Below are 25,797 nucleotides of genomic sequence, written 5' to 3' on the forward strand. Positions count from 1 at the left end.
GTGTTAATTTCCATAATGTGCACCTGCAATCATTATTCTGGTTGTGGGCAATGGGAGTTGTAGCCCACAAAAGCTCATTATATCTCAGTACTCCGATCCATTCAGTGATGCAGAGATCACAAGCATGAGAAGCTGTTGCACTGATGGTTCCTCCTAAGTATGGAGCATGGGGGGGGCTAAGGGTAGCCATAGGGCGCATCTATGACAGTAACTGCTAATCCTTGCATGTAAGCAGGGGTCAGATATTTCTTCCTCTAACCATACTTTGTATCACGTAGCCATATTAGGTATTTTACCGATAAGATAAGTAGTGGATATTCCGAGGTAAGTTTGTTTAGCAATCTCTTATGTAGCTGCCACTCTGCGGTTAAACCTACATCCTGTACATTAACAAACAGTATAATTTATTTGGGCATATGTTCATATTTCTCTCGTATAGCAATAAATTTAACCCAGAGTCTGAAAGTTTTGTGTGCATGTGACCAGCGTTGTACTTACCTTCGGTGCAGCCCTGGGCCTAAATCAAGGAAGAACCACCAGTGGACCTTACCTTACATGACCCATGCACTACACATTATCATTACGGCACTGTGTATAAACTGTTCGAACACCAAATAAATGACACGGAGGCACATTGGATTTAGAATTGGCCACGGCATTTATTTACTAAATGCCACGACATTGTTTATTACTTCAAATTTAACAGTATTAAAGAAATGTACACGTCTTAAAATTCTAAATTTAAAACTGAACCGACCATAACTTAATGGTCCTATTGACGACACCAGCCCCGCCAGATACCACCGGTCGTTGTAAAACTCAGGACACGATGGGTCGGGGCAATAAACACCTTGAATGTAGAAAACCTGTATGGGCATCACTCTAACATCTAACATCTAACACAACATGAATGTATGCCCATACCACAAACTAGATCAAGATCTAAAGACCTCTGGATCACTCCGCCAGATCCCAACGCAATCCAATGCAGCAATCCTCCGCTGAACTCGGGGAGGGAGGGCGGGAATCTTCTCTCCTCTGTATATCAGTTTGAAATAATAAATATGGTTATTTTCACATAAATTTATACAGTATATTTTCCCTCCAAAATAAATCCCACCCAGGTGATACTGAGTCGCTGACCGATGTTTGACCCCAAATCCTTCCCCAGTTCCTTCCTGAGTGCATGGCTGGGTCATGTAACCCCTTCTGCCTATACGTCTCCAGGGGTCTCTTTCTGCTTACTGCTGAACACATATCTTGGTGCTCAAGAATGCCTGACTTAATTATGCCTCAACTAAATAATGAGGGCCTTGAAACCATCTGTCAGTTTCCATATCTTCTAATATTTACATACATATTAACAGGAGGGTTGGCACCTTCTGGCCCCTTGCTGTTCCCCCTCATACACACTTACACATGCACCCATTATAACACTTACATATACACACCCACTCTAACACACAGACACATTAACATACACTAAAACACACTTGCACATACACGTTAACATTAACAGTCCCTCTCACATTTACACTAAAACATGCTAAATCCATCATACCTTACCTTGCCTGCAATGTTTCCCTACAGCTCGCACACCTATTACCCCGGGGGGTCAGGTATTGCTCACCTCAAATGGGCCAGTGCAAGGGGGTAACATCAGAACATCAGAACATCAGAACATGAAATTAATCTTAATTTTACTCCCTTAAATTAAATTAGTCCCTTGGTTTAAAACTAAAATATCCAAAACATGTATCCTGCTAGTATTTACTGAATGGTGTTAGACAGAAATATTTCGTGTTTTCTTAAATTAAGCCGGGATGAGTACAAAGACACAAGAAGAGCCTATTTGGCCTATGGGTTTTGAGCTGGAGAACATAGTTCTATAATCAGTATGAGACAAGCAATCGAGATGCTCTCTACACAGTTCTGCCAGTCTGATTATTCCTGGGCTGGATAAATTAGTATAGATATTAGGAACCATTTAGATAAATCTAGCAGCCATCTAAATATATTTTTAGAACCAGAATGAGCACATCCTTTGAGATCAATATAAAATGATACAAAAAACTAAGAGCCAGATCTAAAAAGCTACCTGGCTACTGAAACGTGTCAAGCTTTGTCTTAACATTATATCTGTTCACTACCCAGCATCGTCTGCTTTTAATTCATTTTAAGTAATTTGTATTTTTTGCTGAACAGGTCCTTTAGGAGGAGTCAACACATTGATCTGAAGAAACACTGCCTGTGAGGTGTCTTACTTGTACAGTGTGATTTTATCCCATATGGCGTAAAAGGCCTCATGTGGACAAAACATGGAAATGGATGAGAGTGGGGATCTCCTGGACCTCAGTTTCCTTACAGGGGAGGAGCAACAAGCAATAGCTGAGGTGTTACAACGAGACAATGAACTAAAGGAGAAGGACGAGCAGCGCATACGGTAGAGACACCTTATACAATAACCAACCAAAGTATGGACATTGTCAGAATACTGCATACTGTCTAACACTCTGGAAGTCCTTAATTCCCACATTATGATATAAAATATATAATGTAGTCAATGCCACTGCTATTAAGAATGGCAGCAGGGCTAATCACATAGTATAAAGCAGGAAGGAAACCTAGGGTGTTTTTTCCCATCTGTATGGGAGGAAAACATTGTCTTAAAAAAATATGGAACCATCACTTTGTCTCAGATTTGTTTTGTTTCTTTCCTCACAAACAAAATGTTGTGGTGCCTAATTCATACCATCAGATTACAACATGAGAAACCCTGGCAATTTTCAATACCAGTCTTGCCCTCTCCCCTCTTGCAGGAGGCTTCGATCAACTCTCACAGATAATTGTGCACTAAAACGTCTTTCTGGGGAATGGTTCTGTGATGTACGTGCATCGCGTCCCTGGGGTCAGCGAGGAGGGGTAGACATTGTTCGAGCATCTATCAGGAGGAAGAAGAAAACCAGAGGTTGGTTCAACTTTCTCTTAGCATCTGTAATTTTGAGTTTTGCTGGTCAAAAGTAGTGGTATAGAGGTGCTAAATGTTTTTTGGGATTAACAGAAGGCAATCTCATTGTTAAGCAAGCACTAAATATTAAATGCACCTAATATGTACATTTGGTCAAAGGCACATAATACATTCATCTTTCCAGGTGAATGGGACCAAAATTGGGGTCATGATTACACACAAGTGAATGGGGGACATGAAAGCGAAGAAACAGATGAGGATGAAAATTGGGAACCTATGGCCAGGTTAGTTATGGAAGAATTGAACCTTTTTTGTGACAAAAAGGGAATCTTCCCAGCAAGATTTGATTTGTGTATGGCAGGGGTGGAGAATCTTTTTTCTGTCAAGGGCCATCTGGATATTCATAACATCATTTGCGGGTCATACAAAATTATCAACTTAAAAATTATTCCCACATTGTATCTTTATCCTACTAGACAGCCCTCCCTTTAGTATTGATTTATGTGATGCCCCCAGCCACACCCTTGCGTATTGCCCCCAGCAAACCCCACATTGTGTATATATATGCCACCCACATCCCCCTTTAGTATAATGTCAGCCCTGGCACCCAGATAACATCCACAGGACCTACCTAGCACCCAGATTGTAAGCATAATACTTGCTATCTTTGCCCCCACACAGACTCCCTGTGGCATCCTTGCCTCAAACAGCATCCCTATGCCATGCTTCCCCCCACTTACACATCCATGCTATCACACAGATATTCATTCATTGACTCATTCACAAATATCAATTCACTAATTCACAGATACTCTTTCATTCCCTTATCCACAGATACTCATTCACATATACTCATTCACAAATATTCTTTCATTCAGGTACTCATTCATACACCTTCCTCCACCCCATTACCTGAACTGCAGATCTCTTTGGGCTGCTCGCAGACTTCCGCAGGGGCCCACTGCTTCTCTTTGGGTTGCTCTTTGGGTTGCAGGGTCATGTGACATAACTTGACGTGATTCCACTGGATTCCGGCATCCCATTGGCGGTAAAAGAGACGTTACTCGCACAGTGTGCGAGCAACGGAGAGAGGTAAGCAGTGGCCCCTGAGGAAGTGATCGTGGGGGGAGGGCAGCGGTTTATTGTCCCTTTTGCCCCGCGGGCCAGACCAAATGATTTTGTAAGCCTATGGGATGGAAGTTCCTCACCACTGGTGTATGGCAAAAAGGGGCCCTAGAAACACACACATATTCCTGGTCAGGTAGGACCTAACTTTACCACATGCAGGCAATAATTCTTCTTTGTCATAGGCTGGATGATGAGTACCCAACGCAGGACCTCTCCAGTGATATACAGGTATGTACAACTAACTAGGAAAGTGACTCCAAATCACTATTGTTTTATTGTTTAGCTGTATGTCATATTCACAATATCCTTTCACTTTGCCTATTCAGATTGTAGCTGGCTTTTCTACGCATTTATGTTTATTGATTACTTAATGAACTGGCAAGCTGTGTCATATTGTGCTTCAAAATTGTCATAACAATTTCTTGGCTAATATTGCACTCTTTTGTTTTCCTGTAGGATGATGAAAGCTCAAAGGATGATGAGGAAAACAATGAGACTGGTCTGTTGCTATCACTCTACATTCCTGTGATACTTCATACTGTATATGTGATTCAGAAATTAGGGGTTTATTTAACAAAGGCACAGTTGATTTGAATTTAACCCTGGAATGATAACTGTCACATATGATTATCTAGGGGTAGTCTGTAAATAACTTAAAGAGTCAGGTCTGAAAAAGACAAACCAAATCTGCAAGAAACCCTGGTTGGATCAAACAAATGAGCATTGGCATCTTCTAGTAGCTAAATCGAGCCTTAAGAGTTTCTTTTAATTTGATTTGGATTAAATTAAAAGGGACTCCTTGGAAACAATTTAGTGTTACCTTGTAATATTGACTACAGAACCAGCTAAGTGTGCAGGTGCAATAAGCTCCTGCGAGTTCTAGTCCAATGAACACTTGGAAAAGGTTGTGTAATAGCCACTTACTGAAAATAAAAGGGACAGTGCCAGGTAGATGTGTTTTCTATATTTTTTTTAAAACGTTTTAGCTTTATGTTCCACATTCCAAATCAAGGCCCGTTTTGGAAAAAGAAAAGTTTTTGTTGTTTTTTTGTTCTACAGTACAGTGCAAAAGTTTTAGGCAGCTGTACAAAATGTTTGTTAAACCATGATTTTCCTTTCTCATGTTTTATGTACCCACACAGATTATACATTGTTTTGTACAAATGCAAAAAACATAATAATTATTAGTAATATTTTGTTTAAAAAAAACCCTGTACTAAAATAGGCAAAATGTTGCAATTTTGCCTAGAATTTCATCTACACTGTAAGTGCCACAGCTGAGTCTAGTTTGTTAATAGACAGCCTGGTCTCCCGTGTAGCCGTAGAGAAATGTCTTCCCACATCTTTTAAGGATGTGCCAGTACTTCCTAAAGGGCACAAATGGGTTGATTTTGCTCCAATAAAGTTCCTTCATCTGCTCTGCCATTGTTATAAACCATGTGATATTTTGGTGACTTTCCCCTATAAAAACACTGATTTGTTTATGGTAAAGGCAATGACGTCTTACTTGTATAGTTCCCCAATTGGCTTTCCTTAGTCAGATTGTGATGCTGGATGATTAGGACTGCATGATTCTATTGTTCACATCAAGGCAGTACGACAAGGAGTCGCGTGTTTGGTGCTAGAACACAAAACGACTAAAGTGCAGCTGTCTGAAAATATTATATAATAGAAAAAATTAACTGCTTTAAAAGAAGAAAACAGCACAATACTTCTGAAAATGTATTTAAATCCAAATGCGGTCTGTTATTTTGTTTTGTTCGCATAGGCATGCTATCCTCCCTTATTCTTTCTCCCTGTGAGTCAGTTTAGTTTTATTTATTGCCCAAGGGTATCTGTTCTGAAGCACATAATTAAGTTGAGAGATAATTCAAAGAATGCTACAATGCTACATGTTGGAAGCATGAAAACAAGCTATTTGCATAGCTTGTAAACAAAACTTTTTTTTGACCATATTACACAATGACAACAAAATCACTCAATGATTTAAAGATCATTGAGTGATATTTAGAAAGGAAATTATAACGTTCAGTGTTCTCTTTACTTTGGCCCAATTTGGTGTCAACGTTCATAAGTGGTGTTGGTCATTAATGAAAGAAAAAAACAGCTCCCCTGAGTAACTAAGAGGAGGCACTCTCCATTTAATGGCAAACTGGCTTCGTGGTTGTCATCAAACTTAGTTACATGGACGCCTCTGATTTACCTTGTCTGAAAGTCAAATATCTCCTATTGTTTTGTTTGCAGTGCTACCCTCTATTTTTATTTATTTATTTATTTGCTTAAAACAGCATTATAACTGTTCTTCTCCAGATTTTATTGTGGGCCGCCATCGTATCCCAAGTGAGGGAGAACAAGATATGGAAGAGATAAGTTTGTCACCAGTGACTGTCACAGTGGAGGTGAGTAGGTATCTTCACAATGAAAGTTAGAGGTTATCGAAAGAGGAATTGAAACATGGAACATGACAGCAGATATCAACCATTCAGCCCATCTAGTCTGCCAATTGTTCCTGATTTAGACTCGCTAGTTTTAGATTAACATTTCTCCTCCTTTTATATAAACGTCCAACTGTACTTTCTTAAATGTCTTTAAGTATTTAAATGTTTCAATCACATCTTCTCCCTCTCTTCTTTCCTCCAAATTGAATTCTTTCCAAAATATCATTATCCTTTTGAAGACATGGTCTCCTAAACTGTTTACAATACTTGAGTTGAGGTCTGACCAAAGATCTGTAAAGCTACCAATACCTTTAGCTATACAACCCAGCACCCCGTTTGCATTATTGTATTGCGTGCTTACGTTTAAGTCCTCAGAAGTAATTACCCCCAGTGCTCATTTTATGTCCCTAGTCCATTATTTTACATTTATCAACATTAAGCTGCAGCTGCCACATTTGCTAAAATGATTTGGCTTGTTCCCCCAGAAATGTCTACCCTGTTGCAGACCTTTGTATCATTTACAAAAAGACATACCTTACTTTCGAGACCTTTTGTAATCTTGCAATACCTGGGAGCTCTCAGGTTTTGACCTTGAGTATCAGGGATTTTGTGCTCTACTTTTAGGTGAAGGGGCATACATTACATTTATAATATAGCGCCAGCAGATTCTGTAGTGCTTTTACAACAGTGTCCATAAAATAAATTAAAATCACAAACAAAAACAGACTGGTACAAAAGGAGAAGAGGGCCCCGCTCTTGCAAGCTTACAATCTAGTCAGTGGTTGGGGGGTGAAACAGCAGGAGAGAGAGGACTGCTTAGATGGGAAGAGTTGGTTGAGTCAGGATGATCTGTAGAGGTTGTTGGGTGTTCAGATGGCTTGATTAGGATTGGCTTACAGTGTTAGGAAGAAAGGTTGTGTGTTTCTCAAAAAAGTGGGTTTTCAGGGAACTTTTAAAAGTTGTGTTCAAGGGAGAAAGTCTGTTAGAACGGGGAAGGGAATTTCAGAGAAGGGGTAAAGCATGTACAGGTGAAATCCTGAATGTGAGAGGTAATGACAATAGAAAAGAGACACATGTCATGAGAGGAACAAAGAGGGCGGTGTATTTGGATTGGAGGTTACATAGTTACATACATACACTCACTGGCCACTTTATTAGCTACAACTTGCTAGTACCGGGTTGGACCCCCTTTTGCCTTCCCAACTGCCTTCATTCTTCATGGCATACTTTCTATAAGAGATTTTGGTCCATATGGACATGAGGGCATCACGCCGTTGCTTCTGATTCATCGGCTGCACATGCATGATGCAAATCTTCTACCACATCCAAAAGGTGCTGTATTGGATTGACATCTGGTGACTGTGGAGGCCATTGGAGTACAGTGAACTCATTATCATGTTCAAGAAACCGGTTTGAGATGTGAGCTTTGTGACATGGTGCATTATCCTACTGGAAGTAGCCATCAGAAGATGGGTACACTGTGGTCATAAAGGGATGGACATGGTCAGCAACAATACTCAGGTAGGCTGTCGCGTTTAAACGATGCTCAATTGGTACTAAGGGGCCCAAAGTGTTCCAAAAGAAATGTTCCCCACAACATTACAACACCGCCACAAGCCTGAACCGTTGATAAAGGCAGGATGGATCCATGCTTTTATGTTGTTTACGCCAAAGTCTGACCCTACCATCTGAATTTCGCAGCTGGAATCGAGACTCATGAGACCACGCAACATTCTTCCAGCTTTCCATTGTCCAATTTTGGTGAGCCTGCACAACTTGTAGCCTCAGTTTCCTGTTCTTAGCTGACAGGAGTGGCACCCGGTATAGTCTTCTGCTGTTGTAGCACATCTGCTTCAAGGTTCGACGGGTTGTGTGTTCAGAGGTTGTATTCTGCATACCTTGGTTGCATTGAGTGGTTATTTGAGTTACTGTTGCCTTTCTGTCATTTCGAACCAGTCTACCCATTCTCCTCTGACTTCCGACATCAACAAGCCATTTTCGTCCACACAACTGCTGCTCACTGAATATTTTTTGGACTGTTCTCACTAAACCCTGGAGATGGTTGTGCATGAAAATCCCAGTAGATCAGCAGTTTCTGAAATACTCAGACAAGCCCGTCTGGCATCAACAACCATGCCACATTCAAAATCACTTACATATCCTTTCCTCCCCATTCTGATGCTCAGTTTGAACTTCAGCAAGTTGTCTTGACCATGTCCACATGCCTAAATGCATTGAGTTGCTGCCATGTGATTGGTCCATCAGGGGGAAAATTATTTTTTGACTCCAAAGGGGAATCAGATTTCTCCTTGGATCGAGGAGCTCTAAAATATTATTGTTATTCATAGACCTGTATCTCATGCCTTTCTTAAAAAAGGCCCCTTTTGAAGGCATCTAATGTATTTGATAACACCACCTCCCTTGGCAGTGAATTCCATACCTTTATTTACCTTAATGTAAAGAATTTCTTCCTTTGTCGTCTATGCAATCTCCGCTCTTCCAGTCTCAGAGGGTGACCTCTTGTTCTTTGTACATTTCTGTTAATGAACAGGTTCCTGAATAGCTCTTTATATTGGCCCTGCATCTATTTTTTATAATGTCATCACATCCCCTCTAAGATACCATTTTTCTAGTGTATATAATTTTAAATGTTTTAGTCTCTCTTCATAACTAAAGGTTAAAGATATGAGGTGTTATGGGGTTGTTAAGGGCACTGTTGGTCAGGAGTTTGAATTTGATCCTAAATGGTATGAGGAGCCAATGATATGATTGGCACAGTGGAGCATCAGATGAGGAATAGTAACAGAGAAACATAATGTAGCTGCAGTGCTGAGGAAGCACTGAATTGGTGAAAGGTGGGGGACCAGTTGCAATAATCCAGAAGCGATATTACAAGGGAGAGGATTAATATTTTGGCAGTTTCTTATGAGGAATGGGCGAATTTGGGAGATACTTTTCACGTGAAGGCAACAGGATTCGTTGAGGGACTGGATGTGAGGGATGAAGGAGAGAGCAGCATCAAGTGTGACACCAAGACAGTGAACTTGGTCTGTCGGTTGGATGGTGGAGTTGTCAGCAGTGATGGATATAAACTCACTCTTTGAGAAGTTAAGCTTCAGGTAATGCAGTGCCACCCATGATGTAATTCCGGAAAGACAGCCAGTGAGGTTAAAAGGTAAAATGGCGGGAGAAGAGATATAGATTAGTGTGTTATCTGCAAATAGGTGGTATTGGAAGCCAAAGGAAGATATGAGTTGTCCCAAGTGAAGAGGTATAGATGAAGAATAGTAGAGGACCAGTCAGAGAGGTAGGATTTGACCCAGGAAAGAGCTGTGTGACGGATGCCATGGGCATGAAGGATTTGTAGAAGGAGGGTAGTCAACTGTGTCGAAGGCTGTATAGTAGTGAGTAGTGGCTTTTTGTTTTAGCTGTGAGGAGGTTGTGAGTAATTTTAGTGAGTGTGGTCTCTGTGGAGTGCTGTGGATGGAAACCAGATTGTAGAGGGCCAAGCAGAGAGTGTGTAGAGAGAAAAAAAATTAGTTGATTATGAGTTAATTGCTCCAGCAGTTTGGATGCCAAGGGGAGAAGGGAAACTGGACGGTAGTTTAATGGACATGTGGGATCAAAGGAAGGTATCTTTTAGGGCTGCAACTAATGATTATTTTCATAATCGATTAGTTGGCCGATTATTTTTTTCGATTAATTGGATAAAAAAAGAAATGATTTAAAATAATTTAATAAACAGGATCTTAAACAAACAGCAGAATGAAAAAACTGAGAAAAACTCACTGCTGTTTCCCAACCTGTCCCCCCAGCTATGCACATTTAAGCCCAGGCTTGCCACACTGCCTCCTAGATATGCCTTATACCCCCAGATATGCCACTCTGCCCTCCCCATATATGCCTTATATCCCCTATATGCCTTATATCCCCCCTGATGCCACTGTGCCCTCTGATATGCCTTATACCCCCAGTATGCCTTATACCCCCAGATATGCTACTCTGCCCCCCCAAATATGCCTTATACCCCCTATGTGCCAATGTGCCCTCTGATATGGCTTATACCACCTGATATGCCTTATACCCCCAGATATGCCACTCTGCCCCAGATATGCCATATACCCCCAGATATGCCACTCTGCCCCCCAAATATGCCTTATACCCCCTATATGCCACTGTGCTCCTGATACGCCACTCTCTCCCCCAGATATGCCACTCTGCCCCTCTACAGATATGCCTTATATACCTCATATGTCATAGTGCCCTCTGATATGCCTTATACCCCTTATATGCCACTGTGCCCCTGATACGCCTTATAACCCCCAATATGCCACTGTGCCCCTGATATTCCTTATAACCCCCAATATGCCACTGTGCCCCCTGATATGCCTTATACCCCTATATGCTACTGTGCCCCTGATATGCCACCCCCCAGACTTACCCCCCTGGCTCCAGACTCCTTGGTGTCTAGTAGGGGCAGCCGGTGAACGTCTGCGTGATGTGCGTAGACATCTTCTGCTGGTGGCCGGCACTTTCGCTGGAGCTTCTATGACTGAGCAATGGAAGGTCATGTGATGCTGGTGCTCCATCATAGAAGCCCCAGTGAAAGTGCCGGCAGTAGCAGAAGATGTCTGCACGCATTGCACAGATGCCCACCGGCTGCTAGAGAGGAAGATCCAGGTCCCCTGCAGCGCTGCGGTGGATCCTCCTCTCTGTCTCTGGCAGAACGTTAAGCAATGCACACAGACAACCTCTGCTGTGCTGGTCGATACTTCTGCCAGACAGAGAGAAGGAAGAGTTGGAGAAGTGGGATATTTTACCAAGGTCACTAGGTCATTTTGGTGACCATCGCAGTGCATGGGGTTGGTGAGAGACTAAGAAAGGAAGCAAATGACAGCAGTTTCGAAGCAGCAGATGATGATGGGTCATCAATGTTAAAATCTCCCAGGATTAGTCTAGGGCTGGCGGAAGATAGAAAGTGAGAGCCAGGCGACAAAGTGATCAAATAATTGGGTAGTAGAGCCAGGAGGCTGGTAAATCACTGCAACATGCATGGTAAATGGGGAGAAGAGTATACTTCAAAAGATTAGGGGGGGGGAATTGCAACACCCACTCCCTGTCTGTCTCCACGTTTAGGTGTGTGGCTGAAGTGCAGACCACCGTAAGAGAGAGCAGCAGGGGAGGTGAGTGCAAGGAGACTGATGTGGTTAGAGATCAAAACTTTGGGGACAGCAGTGAGTTTTTGTTAAACACAAAGCATGCATTCCAGAGGGTGCAAGAGAAAGGGGTTACAGAGGTTACAGTGGATGGATTTGAGATTGTACAGTAAAAATTGTTGTGAGCAAGAAAATAGGGGCCCTTTTTGTACAAGTCCTTTAGGGCCTCTACATCTTTAATCTGGCCTTGCATGTGAGGAAAGCTTTCGGATGAGCTGAAGCTGTTCTGCCATCATCAGTTCTCTCACATATGCCAGGGCAGTGCGTCAGTAATGGACATTTAAATGCAGGAAGTACTGTTAGGTCTTGTATCCTCAATGGTAAGAATTGCAGGACGTAGTACATCCTGCCTCATTGAGGGATTAAAAATGAAGTTTATTAACAAACCCTTCTTGGATTGTAAACTGGTGTAACTTTAGAACAGCTCACCAAACACACCTAATATATATATATATTTTTACCAAATTAGGTTTTATTTTTATTGTGTCTGATATTGTTTATTGGACTATTTGTTGTGTAGTAAAATGTCCACCATAATTCCATTTAAACAGGAACCTGCTTACCGTTTCATTATTTACGTTGAAATTGTTGTTATGCACAAATTGTTATGTCCTGCTTACCCATTGTTCATCGCTGCGGAATATGATGATGCTGTATGTTAATAAGTAATAATAATAAAAGGTATCACAAGTTTCTCCAGATTGCATTTCCCTATGTATTTTACTATTTTTTATTAATGGTTTACTTTAAATATGCCTTGCAGGAGGACACCACTAAGCAGGTTTTGAATCCTGAGAGTTTACCAAAAGGGGATGGACACAGAAGCCTCAACTACAGTCCCTCCGTACCAACCCTTGGCAACAAATCTGTGAGAAAATGCATACACTGTGTGGGTGTTGGTGTGGGTGCTATAACTTGAAGCACCCTATAATACAAACTAACAAACAATACATATAATAAACAGCAATATACTTAATTTAAATTAAACAAATACAAAATGATATTGCAATGTGCTACTATAAACATTAATATGTGCAAAAATACAACGCCCCTCCCGTTTTTTTGTGGTTGTTGATTGTGAAACAGTTGGAATAAATCAAGGTTTTCCTAGCTTTAAAACACCAACAGTCGATCAAATATTGACAAATAGTGGTGTAGAACAACAGTGCAACATGTTACGGTAAGCAAAAATATATTAAATAATATAACCCCTCTTCATAGTGTAACTCACAAAGGATCTTCAAACTACCGTATATTCCGGCGTATAAGACGACTTTTTAACCCCAAAAAATCTTCTTAAAAGTGGGGGGTCGTCTTATACGCCGGGTACTTACCAAGCCGGAGGTTCCCACGAAGCCACCAATCTCTCTAATCACTACGCGCCGGCTATTGATGCCAGTGTGTGTGTGTGTATATATATATATATATATATTTCTCCCCCCTTTCTCCCTTTCTCCCCATCTCTTACCTTATCTTCTGTCTTCTTTCTTCCATCCAGTTGTGGGAGCCCGAGGTCTGGCACTTCAGACCTCGGCTTCCCTGCTCTCTAATCACTACGCGCCGGCTATTGATGCCGAGCGCCGGGACATGACGTCATCCCTGCGCTCGGCATCAATTGCCGGCGCGTAGTGATGAGGGAGCAGGGAAGCCCGAGGTCTGGCACATATACATATATATACACACACACACACACACACACGTGTGTGTGTGTGTATGTATATATATATATATATATATATACATACGTGTGTGTGTGTGTGTATATATATATATATATATATATATACATCTACATATACATGTGTGTGTAAAGGCAGGGGTGTGTGGTGAGGGCAGTGTATAAATGTGTATGTATGGACAGGCATATGTGTAGATATATATATAGATATATATATTATATATGTGTGTGTGTAAGGGCAGTGCATGTATGTATATGTCAGCAAATCAACCAGCAAATCACCGGTAAGGTACATCGCTTGCCGTGATTGGCTGGTTGTTGTACGCTGGGTAGAGGGGTAGTCTTATACGGCGAGTATAGTCCAGACTCTATATTTGGACTGTAAAAGTTGGGGGTCGTCTTATACGCCCAGTCGTCTTATACGCCGGAATATACGGTAATTGCAAAGCATTTGATTGTAATAAGATTATTACTTCTTCTCTCGGGTATTAGCAATACAATCTGTGACATGGATTACCAACGGACAAATTTATTATGGATTAAGAATTCCTGTTTAAAAATGGTGAGATGGCAGATCAAGTTACACCTCAAAACCACACAAGATTCAAAGACTATGCATACAAGCCCTATCAGCTATAGGCATGTATCAGTCAGATTGTGGTAGTGATGATTGCAGCTTTCTGTACTATCCAGCTTCTTTTAATGAGCTGACATTATGTCATAAACATGTTTCACCATGACTTACTTCCTCAATGTGTAACAACCATCTTCCTGTCCACCCTATTTATACTCCTGAGAAAAACAGGAGCGAAAGTCCACAACAGTGTGTATAAGGCTAAAATAAATACTCAATGTATAAAATAACATGGACAACAGTCACATTAACAAAAGTATAAGAAAACATTCCCCTTATGTAGTGCAACTGACTGTCCAAAAAATTAAACTCATAATAATTACAACAAAACTAGATTAACAATTTTAAATACTATATTAGAGGACTCACTAAAGAGACACATCACTGTAGAGAATAAAAGAAATAGGGCTGTGTCATGTGACATTATTTAAACAGAAAAGCTAAAATTCAAAATGCATCCATGACCTAAAAAGGAAAATTAACACCAAATATGGATTAAGAGGAAAAATGCTCCAAAGCATTTGACAGGAAATTACAAAATTCAAAATCTTTCTCAAGGCCATGGTATCCAAATTAAAGATCCATCTCATTTTGTTCCTCCTTAGCTTAGCCATTAGAGCCTTGTGTTAAGATGCAATGATACCCTATAGAGAAGTGTCCATGCAGGGCCGGAATGGGAATAAAAAGCAGCCCTGGAAACATTTGGAGACCAGCCCCATATAGTTTATCTCGCGGTCGAGCTCTTGTACCAACACGCACCCCTTATACATACCTGAGACACACTATTTGCCATACAAATAACTATAAAACAGTCTTTTATCACATTATTTGTATTAAAATGCCAGAAAGCAAAAGTGTTAAAAGGCCCTAATAAATTAAGTACATTAGAGATAATGGAATCAAAACATTTGCTAACATCTGCAAACATTTTTAGATGAAAAAGTTCCATTTTATTCAGTGGAACAAAACAGTGATCACATTATTCTTCACGATATTCTTGTGTATTCTTGTAAGAAACTTTTGGCTATAAATACCACCACAATTGTTCTAGCACTGCATCATCCAATGAATACCTCATCCCACATACATTATTATTATTATTTTTTTAAATGCACACAGTTCATGTTGCAAAGTATGTTAATGTAAAAGGTCCTCTCTTAAGGGGGAAGGACTGTGAAACCAACGGGAATATTGAAATCAGTTCTTATAACTAAATTGAGTTTCACTCTGAAGATCCCAACCTCCATTCAAGTTTCTGTGATTAATCCTTTGTGATAAGAAATGCAGATTGAAATAAGAGTAAATAACACAATTGCTTTTCCTCTCACTGATTTCTGGGCCTAGAAAGTTTTGTCCTCTGAAGTGACTACAAATTCAGCAGGGCATTTTATCTCTTGATAAGTAAACATTAAATAAATCAATGCACACACCAGGACAGGCTGTGCCACACCGACACAGAGGCACACACACCAGGACGGGCTCTGCCACACCAACACAGAGACACACACACACACCAGGACAGGCTCTGCCACACCAACACCGAAACACACACCAGGACAGGATATTGAAAAAACAATAGGTAAAAGTGTACATGCGCTACAACACTCTGTGGGAATCTCACTCTCCCACACCTCAACAAAATAAAAGACAGTGAGCGGAGCGACAGAAGTAAATATAAACCTAACTCACCCTCACTCCAATGGGTTATATAGAATAAATTACATAAAAAAAATAATAATAGTGCACTCTGTATGATAAAATATAGCAATTTTTTTTTAAAAAAATGTATTAAAAAACTCACATTCTGATGAGTCAGACAAAGACTGACTCAAATTACCAACGCCTGGGGTGATTAGGGATCACACACCCAACTGTATTTGAATGGAGGTATCTACAAATGGATAAAATCACATAGAGCAGTATTGCAACACATCCAAAATGGACAAGAAACAGGTGGCTACAGTTAGCCTCTCACCTTGCCTAGAGCCTGTAACCTGGCTCCAGCGATAAAGAACACTGTACTGACTTAGGGCAGTACTCCCCCTTTAAGGTGATGGACAGCAGATTGGATCCAGCAGAGTGTATGGAGTATATGTATATAAATATAATATAAAAAGTGATGTAATATGTAGAATAAATACTTTATTACATAAATAACAACACTATCATAAAATATACTCTATTTAAGTGTCTCTGTGAATCCTCCGATACGCGTTTCGCCCATGGGCTTCCTCAAGTCGGTTTGTGGAAGCCCACACCCAACACACCCAAACACACACACCAAGACAGGCTCTACAACTCCGACACACCCAAACACACACCAGGACAGGCTCTGCCACACCAACACACCCAAACACACACCAGGACAGGCTCTGCCACACCGACACATCCAAACACACACCCACCCGGACAGGCTCTACCACACCGACACATCCAAACACTTACCAGGAAAGCCTCTGCCACACCGACACCCAGACACACACACCAGGACAATCTCTACCACACCGACACCAAAACACACACACCAGGACAGGCTTTGCCACACCGACACCAAAATACACACACACCAGGACAGGCTCTGCCACACAGACCCTGATTATAAGATAACCACCCAAAATCTGAATATTAATTTAGGAAAAAAAGAAAAATCCTGAATATAAGATGACCCTATAGGGAAAAAGTTTTACTAGTAAATATTCATTCATGTAAACTATATTTTCATATTTAAAAAACCTTGAATGAGAAAAAAATCTATCTCACCATTTCTTAAAGTAAACATTCTTATACATAATAACTTTGTTTGTACTGAAGCTCTGCCCTATATTCCTGTCCTTTTGTAATTCATACCACAGATTTATTATTGCCAATACTCAAGAGAAGAAAGAATGCTCTTACTACAATCAATTACTTTGCGACTATAATCCTGATTTGAAGCTCCCTTTTTGTGAGTTCATTATTTAATATATTTTTGTTTAAAGTAAATGATTGCACTATAATATTGTATTTGTTTATTGTTTTTTTAGATTGATTAAACACTATATTGTTTATACACCACTGTTGGTGTTTGAAGGAAGGAACACCTTGATTGATACCAACTGTTTCACAATCAACAATCAAATCAGGTTTCAGGCTCCTTCTGTGTAAGATGCACCCCGAAACTGCTTATAGTAACACATTGCAATATGGTATTTGATTTGCTGTACTCATGAGGTTTACTTTCTCTTTAGTATATTACTGGTTATTATGTATTGTATGTTACTTATTTTTTTATTGAAATCTGTTATCTTGCACAGTACTTTTCTAATTTTTAGCTGTTACTAGGTTGCAGTTTTGGCATTGTCTATGAATAAATCACATTCAGGGGTATTTGTTACACACTTATTAACTTATTATGAACTGTGCAAGTTTTTGCTGCAAAATGGGCTAAAGTGGCACTACATAGTAGTGTTTTTTTTTTACAGATGCTATGTTTCTCTTCAAGCCTATGTTTTGTCTAGTGCTCCCAAATAACTAAGTGTACTGTAATTGGATCTCTGCTTGTTGGATGCCCCAGTTCTACACTAAGATATCACTGTTTATCAGTCTGTGTTTCTCATAACCTGTCTCTGTTTTCTAAATCATATAATATCTCACGTGTACCGTTCTACTTCATGGGGGTTATGTATAAAAAGCAGTTTGCAAAGCAGTAAAATTGGTTCAGCAATATCTCTCACCCTGATCTCCTCCTCTTTTTCTGTATGACCCATAGCTCTCTGGCAGTATGATGAGCCTGTTTAGTGCTGGGGAGGTACATTCCTTAGAGGTTCGTGGCTGGATTCAGTTCTCGATCCAATATGATCCACCTAAGAAGGAGCTGAGGATCCTAATTATACAGTGCAGAGACCTTACAGCAGCACACAGCCAAACGTCTAACCCGTAAGTAATAGATGAAATGCCAATCTGAGGTATGGTCAAGGGAGGGAGAAGTAGAAGTAACTTAGTACAATAGATCTGAGAGGTTATGATAATAGACAGTAGAGAATGGATAGACAGTAAACATATGAGGGGGCTGCACACATTTCCTTGTAACCATTATTTATTTTACACTCACATGTAGATATGTGAAGTGCTATCTACTACCTGATAAATCCACACAAGGCAAGAGGAAAACAAAAGTGAAGAAGAAGACGCTGGATCCTTTGTTTAATGAAACCCTGAAGGTAAGTTATTTGTGATGTTTTTTCCCTTTTCTACAGAACAATGGTTAACCTCTTCATCTTTTTGAACCTCTTGTGTCCCTGTGAAACACTGAAAGCAATTGTTTTAAGAGAAATGCTTAATTTGGCCCATGCACTAAACTTAAACTAAAGTGCCACCAGAGGTCACTTCTCTCTCTCTCTCGTATCCTCTCTTAGGGTTTGTGGATATCAATACTAGAGTCCAAAGACAGATTTGGATTATGAATATTTTAATAACAAAAAGATTGCAAGGTTGATTTCAGCAGTTTCCTCACTCATTCAATACCTCTTTTTTTGCAGTACAAAATGGAGCGCTCTGAGCTACAAGGTCGATTCCTAAACTTGTCTGTATGGCATCGAAGCTCACTAGGGAGAAAACTTTTCTTGGGTGAAGTAGAATTGGACCTTGCATCCTGGGACTGGAGGCAAACTCAACCATCCTGGCACAATCTGCAGCCGCGAGTAAGCAACATACCTTTTCTTAATAACCTGATATCTTATCCTAAGCTATATATCATTAATACTTACTTAACTTCCTGTAATCTCTTATAAGATAGTGCCCACTCCTGCAGAACTGCTTTAACTCAGGCATATTTGTAGATTTTCATGCATGAACTGCTTGTTTTAGACCCTGACACATAAATTGCAATCTACCCAGAGCAAGTTCTACTATATTGGGGTAAATCCTTAGAACTTAAATAGAAACAACCAATAGTTGTTAACAGAGGAGTGCTAGCACATTCTGTCCCAGAAGGACAGGTAAAGTCGTGGGGCCTTCCGCACCCACCCTGGTAGTTTATGTATGAACTAGAACACACATTTACACACACAAACTCATTCTAATACACACTTATTCTAACACACTCAAACACGGCAACAAATACAGACTCACTCTAAATAACTGACTGCTTAATACTGCACAGTGACATCTATGATGATATCATTTGAAGTCTTATGGCAATAGCCTTGAACTCGGCTACTGGGCTCCCTGATATTTTTAATTGTCTGTTCCTAGCAGAGGCACTAATAGAAAGAAATGGCAGCAGCAACTCATCTAGGTGAATAGGGTTTGGTGATCTGGGGGATCCTGACCATATGGCATTTTCTGTAAAGTGCATATTTATGTGTTCCCCTGGGCTTGGGCCAGGTTTGGTATATTTAATTTGGTTAAAATAAAGATATAAATATATAAAGAGATACAGATGTAGAAACCATAATAAAGGCCACCTTTCACCACCAAAATATTGTTTTAGTTGTCTTATTTTTTTTTAAAGTTTATTAACGTCACACACATGGAATTACTATGTGGTGAATGAGGGTCAAATTTGACACTACACACGCACTAAACACATTCCACTTTCACAACTTAATTTCATTTGGGACCAAATGCTGGATTACAGCTACTGGGAAACCTTCAGTGCCCAAGGTGGCATAAACTTCCTGCAACTCGCAGAAGCACCCGATGCTTTTCTATGGGACCACGGCAACTTTTCTCTTGTTTCAATTGTTTCAGAAACAACTTAATCTGACGCAAGGCACTCGGAGCATTTATTTATCTTCTCTGTCAATTTTTCCTGTTCTTGAACAGGGTATTCATCAATGTCCTGAAGACAAATGCTTCAATTTTACAGCAATATTATTATTATTGTGATATAATGTACACATGATAAACCCTTGTGGTTTGGTTATATAAACCTGAACCATAAATGATCTTGTTTTTAATTGTTTTTCTACAAAATGTAGATTAAGAAAAGGCAAACAAATGTTTCTGAGATTCGCCACCTGTTATATAACAGTAAAATCTGTGACTCATGATTATCTTATTTTGGACCAGAGCTAACCTTTGCTGTTCCCACAGACCCCACTGTCACCAGACTTCCTCTATAGCCGTGGAAGGCTCAATATAGCTACCAAGTTCATCCCTCAAGGCTCTGATGGTGAATCTTCTGAAACTTATCTCTGTAGTCATCTTTCTCCCAGATTGTGTTCTGTTTTCTAGCCTATATCCTCCTAACTCCAGTGGGCTACAGTATCCTACATTAATTAGTCTTCCATACGCCATATGTTTATCTCCACCATAATTCTCACTTGCCTTTATCCTACTTTGCAGGCTTTGGCCTTCCACCCTCTGGGGAGCTCCACATTTGGGTGAAGGAGGCTCAGCAGCTTGTACCTCATAAGGCTGGAAACGTCAGCGCTTATGTAAAATGGTAATGTTTGCACTAGAGTATCTCTACCCTCACTGTTTGCCTTCACCCTTTTCCTCTAGGGTCTCCATTTCATATTTAATTTGTGCTTCCCTCTACTATTTTGCATCTCTTGCTTCCAATTAACTCCTCTGTGTCCCTTTGTTGTAGTCACACTAAATTAGTCATCACTTTGTCCAATCACCCATTTCTCTTCCTCCTCTCCTTCAAAGACCTTCAGCTTTTTAGCAAATCTGTGCAACATTTTCAACACATAGGTACTATTATCTTTAAGCTTGTTTTGTTATCTATTCAATTCTAACCACTTATTTTGTTTCTCACCTGATGCATTTGTCGTGCATCTTCCCTTGTAATTTCTTTCCGCCTAGTTGCGTGCTTCCGGATGATAGCCCATCCAGTATTCAGCGTACAAGAGTAATAACACATAGCTTGCAGCCTTTGTTCAATCACACCATGGTGTATGATGGCTTCCGTGTAGAAGACCTGACTGAGGCATGTGTAGAATTCACAGTTTGGGATCAGGGGACTTTATCAAGCAAACCCCTGGGTGGAATTCGTCTTAGCACTGGCCGTGGTAAGTCATGATTAATTTTCTGATTCGAATAAATGGGGAAACCCTTGCATACACACTCATACAACACACGCTAACACAAACTTACACACTCATGCTAACACACTCTCCCTCTAACACACAGTTACATACATACTCATTCTACACACCCACGCTAACACATACACGCACACATTCACTCTAACATACATATACCATATGATCAAAAGTATGTAGACACCCCTCCTAAATATTGAGGTTAGATGTTTCAGCCACACGTATTACTAACAGGTGTATAAAATCAAGCACATAGATAAACACTGGTCACATTGAAGAGCTCAGTGACTTTAACAGTGGCACTGTCATAAGATGTCACTTTTGACACAAGTCAGTTGGTGATATTTTTTGCCTTGCTAGATCAGCCCTTGTCCTCTGGAATTGTCTAGGAATAAAAACACCTCAGCCATGAAGCAGTAGACCATAAACACTCACAGAGCAGAAGTCCTTAAGCACGTAGGACGTAAAAATCACCTGTTCTCTGTAATCATTTGCTACAGAGCTCCAAACTGCCTCTCGAAGCAACATTAACACAAGCAATGTGCGTCAGGTGTTTCATGAATTAAGTCTGCATGGCTGAATGTCGCTATGTGCAATACCAAGTGTTAGCTAGGGTGTAGCGTTACGCACACCACCACTGGGCTCTGGAGTGGTGGAAGCATGTTCTCTGGAGTGATGAATCACATATCACTATCTGATGGATAAATCTGCCTTTGTTGGTGCCAGGAGAATGCTGTCTAGTAATAATACCGAACGGACGGCAGCAGAAGACGGTGAGGCAGGTAGGTGTCGAGTACCCGCTAGACGTGGGTACTCGGTTGAGGTGCTACGCCATGGGCCATGACATAATGCTACAGTATACAAAGACATTTTTGACAATTGTATGCATTGAACTTTGTGACAACAGCTTTGGGAAGGCCCTTTCCTGTTCTAGCATGACTGTGCCCCTATGCACAGAGCAAATTCCATAAATACTGTATATGCTCTGATAAATCTGGTTTGGAGGAACCTGAGTGGCCTGCACAAAGACTTGACCTTAATTAACATCTTTGAGAAGAATTGGATTGCTGATTGCAAGCAAGCCTTTCTCGTCCAACATCAGTGCCTGTCCTCACAAATGCTCTCTTGGGCTAATGGGCACAAATTTCCACACTGCAAAATCTTGTGGAAAGCCTTCAAAGAAGAGTGGAGGCTGTTATAGCCACAATGGGGGGGGGGGCTCCATGTTAATGCCCATGGTTTGATGGGATGTCCACCAAATTCAAGAAGGTCAGGTGTCCACAGGCATTCGGTCATATGGTCTACATACTTGTCTGTTGGCTGGGTACAGGTGGTAGCCATTCTTGTCCAAATCAGTGATATTGCAGATAAGAATCAAAGGGCATTTTAGACCATACACATAGAAAACTGCACCAGGCAAGTGTATGGGAAAACATCCACACCTCTTTATAAGGGAAGAAACCAGATCTTTTATACACATCAGAACAACAGGAAGGTGATTAAACAATAGATACGGATTTAAACTAGGCTTTGAAACAGATTAACCAATAAATGGAGCGATTTACACAAAAATAACAACCAATAAGATTATGGTTCTGTGGTACTTTACTTGGCAAACTAATGCACTGGTACCGTGAGCTATGTATGAATGCATGTATGTATAAATACCCCACCTGATATTGATCCTTCCTGAAGCTTTCTTGCTTTTTGCTCACTATTTTGAGTTGCTGTCTGAATTACAAAAAGGGAAACATGTATTGACAAGTTACAGAATTACTTTTACTAGAAGATCATGTTCAGCACCACTAATTTCCACTAAATAGAATGCTGCTTGGTATGTGAAATGCACTTTGGATGTTTCAGTACTAGAAGAATCAAGCCATTACAAGAATGTACAGTACATGAGAGTACCTCCGAGTAATCATTGTACAAGCATGCCTTGGTTGCATTTTTTGAAGACATGATAAATGGTACTGAGCATTGCTTCTCTGCCTTTTGACTATGATGATAGCATAGCATTACCTTTAGTGCTTGTAGGAAGCACCGATCTCTCACCTGAGGCTGAGATTTTTTTGAGGGCCCAGATGCTTCTATTTCCCTTACAGGCTTGCCTCAACCTGCGAGCGTCACTGACCATACAAAGTGCATAGGCACAAGAAGGCTTTTTCACCTTGCCTCTGCCTCTGAGGATATTTATCATCCTGTGGGCTGGGGTCTTAATGGTCACTTGAATTTGGGTTTCCTTCACTATTTGTAAATTTTTTCAAATTTTATTCATTGCAAATGCCCAAAGAGGAAGACTATTTTGTAGAATCCCAGTATTCTCTTGAAGAAGGCCAGTAAAGCCATGGGATTTCAAAGCCTTTGCTGCAGTCCGGCTGCTGGCCAGGGAGCAGAGGGCATTTTGTGTCTCTCAAGCACAGCCAACAAGGAAGGGGGTGAAGACCCTGTCCGAATTGCAGGCCTTTTAGCTGGAGTCAGGCAGGAGAAGAAAATTGGGGCTCAGTAATGTACACAGGCAGCCACGTATTTACAGACTTGCTGTATCTTATTGTCCTTAGTTTCTGAACGTTTATTCCTGTAACTGTTTTCTCTAGACTGTAAGGCAGCTACACCCAACATACTGCTAAGAGCCATTATTGTTACACATTAGTGTCTTACACATGATGGAACTTGCTAAGTGACCCCAACAAGCACTAGAATAATCTCTCATGATCAAACTTTCACTGAAAAAGTCGAATGAGGGCAGTTGCCGAGGATAGAAAAATCTAGTAGATAATTGCCAGGGCTATGGACAGTAGTGTACATCATCTTAAGGTTGCGAAAAATATAAAATCGCTGTTTCATATCATAAGTTAAAATTCTATTCTCTATAAAGCTGTTTATATGCAACAAACAGTTAACTATACTTAGAATGTATACTTTTGCACAGCTGAACTAACTTGGGGAGAAGCCCCATACCTCTCCTCCCAAACCACCCCACTTCAATTGCCCACGGAGAGAACTCCAGCTGCTCCCTGTTTGGCCGCACTGCAGCCTGTTTCCTGGCCCAGAAAACAATTGAATGGCAGATGAGCGACACAGATCGAACAATCAAGTGGCAGATGAGGAAACAGGACCTGGAAAACAAACATTAAAGAAGGGAGTCCAGATGAACACGAACAAGAAGTAGGCTGCCAGCGCCTCATGCATCCCACTGAAGCATCAGACAGGCCCCCTCTAGCTGCCTCCATCGCCGCCCCAATCCTAAAAGAATGAAATGATGATTGCTGTAAATTCCTCCAGCTTTCATATTTGTGGGGGGCACATCGGGGGACAGGGACCAAAGTGTGGGGGGGGCAATTATAAAAATGCTACATATACACTATATATATATATATATGAGTTAGACATGCATTTTTAATTACCTAATATGTACTTATCTCTTAGAAGTAAATAAAAACAGCTGAACTGGCGGTTAGTTTTCATTCTTTAATATTAGCCCCTGCTGCCGATATATATTAATATAACACCCTGCTACCAACATATATTATTAGCCCCTGCTGCCAATATATATATATAGAAATATTAGACCCTGCTGCCAATATATATAAATATTACTCCCTGTAGTTCAGGTATAGATCAAATAAACAACACATGGAAACAGCATTTGCGTATATAGATCAACTGAATAAGACATAATAATACATAAATAATGTATGGAAACAGCATAGCAGGTATAGATCAACACATTAACACACAAACCCTGCTTTGCATGTATAGATCAATTGAAAAATCACATGTGAATTCAGCACTGAAAATGTAGGTCAGATAAACAGAATCAGACATACAGATCATGTATTTGCAGGTATACAATAATAATGCATGGAAACATAGCATTGCAGGTATAGATCAACAGAACACACAAACCCAGCACTGCAGGTATAAATCAACTGAATAAGACATACAAACCCTGTATTTGCAGGTATACATAAATAATGTATGGAAACATAGCATAGCAGATATAGATCAACAGAATAACACACAAACCCAACTTTGCAGGTATAGATCAATCCACACATTAATTCATACTCACTCATTCACACAATTCATCCACACATTAATTTGTTTATTCTCTCATTCACACAATTCATCAACACATGAATTAATGATCTCACTCATTCAAACTTTTTATTTCAATATTCTTACTACCCTCCTTTCTACGCTGTCCCCCCTTTTCTCACCATCAACCCTCTCTCCCCCTTCTCACTATCTACCCCCTCCCCCATCTCACTATTTACCCCCCCTTCTCACTCACCTTTCACTCCCCCCTTTGTAGATCACTTACCTTGCAGAGGTCCTGCTGTCGGAGCGAGAGGCCTCTGTCTCCCTGCTCTGCCGCGGTGGTCACTGCTGAGCGCCGGAATATGACGTCATGTCTGCTTGTCTTCAGCAAACTGTTTGCGGGCTTTCTTTTGCATCATCTTTACAAGAGGCTTCCTTCCGGGACGACTCTACTTCTGGGCAGTGTACGGCTTATGGTCTGAGCATTGACAGGCTGACCCCCCTACCCTGTCAACTTCTGCAGCAATGCTGGCAGCACTCATACTTCTGTTTCCCAAAGACAACCTCTGGATATGACGCTGAGCACGTGCATTCAACGTCTTTGGTAGACCAGGGCTAGGCCTGTTCTGAGTGGAACCTGTCCTCTGAAACTGTCTGCTG

General features: G+C 40.6%; 1 protein-coding gene across 1 annotated transcript in view; it reads left to right on the plus strand.

The window, feature by feature from the left end:
- SYTL1 (synaptotagmin like 1) overlaps positions 1–25,797 on the plus strand; it is a 33,981-nt gene that overhangs the window by 7,089 nt on the left and 1,095 nt on the right. The window contains exons 2-14 of the mRNA XM_053454477.1: positions 2,206–2,443; positions 2,820–2,968; positions 3,153–3,252; positions 4,279–4,324; positions 4,553–4,595; positions 6,407–6,495; positions 12,514–12,618; positions 17,811–17,977; positions 18,159–18,261; positions 18,580–18,741; positions 20,138–20,216; positions 20,390–20,489; positions 20,855–21,060. Of these exons, the coding sequence (XP_053310452.1) occupies positions 2,319–2,443; positions 2,820–2,968; positions 3,153–3,252; positions 4,279–4,324; positions 4,553–4,595; positions 6,407–6,495; positions 12,514–12,618; positions 17,811–17,977; positions 18,159–18,261; positions 18,580–18,741; positions 20,138–20,216; positions 20,390–20,489; positions 20,855–21,060 (1,474 nt within the window). The 5' untranslated portion in view covers positions 2,206–2,318. The remainder of the gene's footprint in view (positions 1–2,205; positions 2,444–2,819; positions 2,969–3,152; positions 3,253–4,278; positions 4,325–4,552; positions 4,596–6,406; positions 6,496–12,513; positions 12,619–17,810; positions 17,978–18,158; positions 18,262–18,579; positions 18,742–20,137; positions 20,217–20,389; positions 20,490–20,854; positions 21,061–25,797) is intronic.

Source organism: Spea bombifrons, chromosome 2, assembly GCF_027358695.1.
Source record: "Spea bombifrons isolate aSpeBom1 chromosome 2, aSpeBom1.2.pri, whole genome shotgun sequence".
Lineage (NCBI taxonomy): Eukaryota > Metazoa > Chordata > Amphibia > Anura > Pelobatidae > Spea > Spea bombifrons.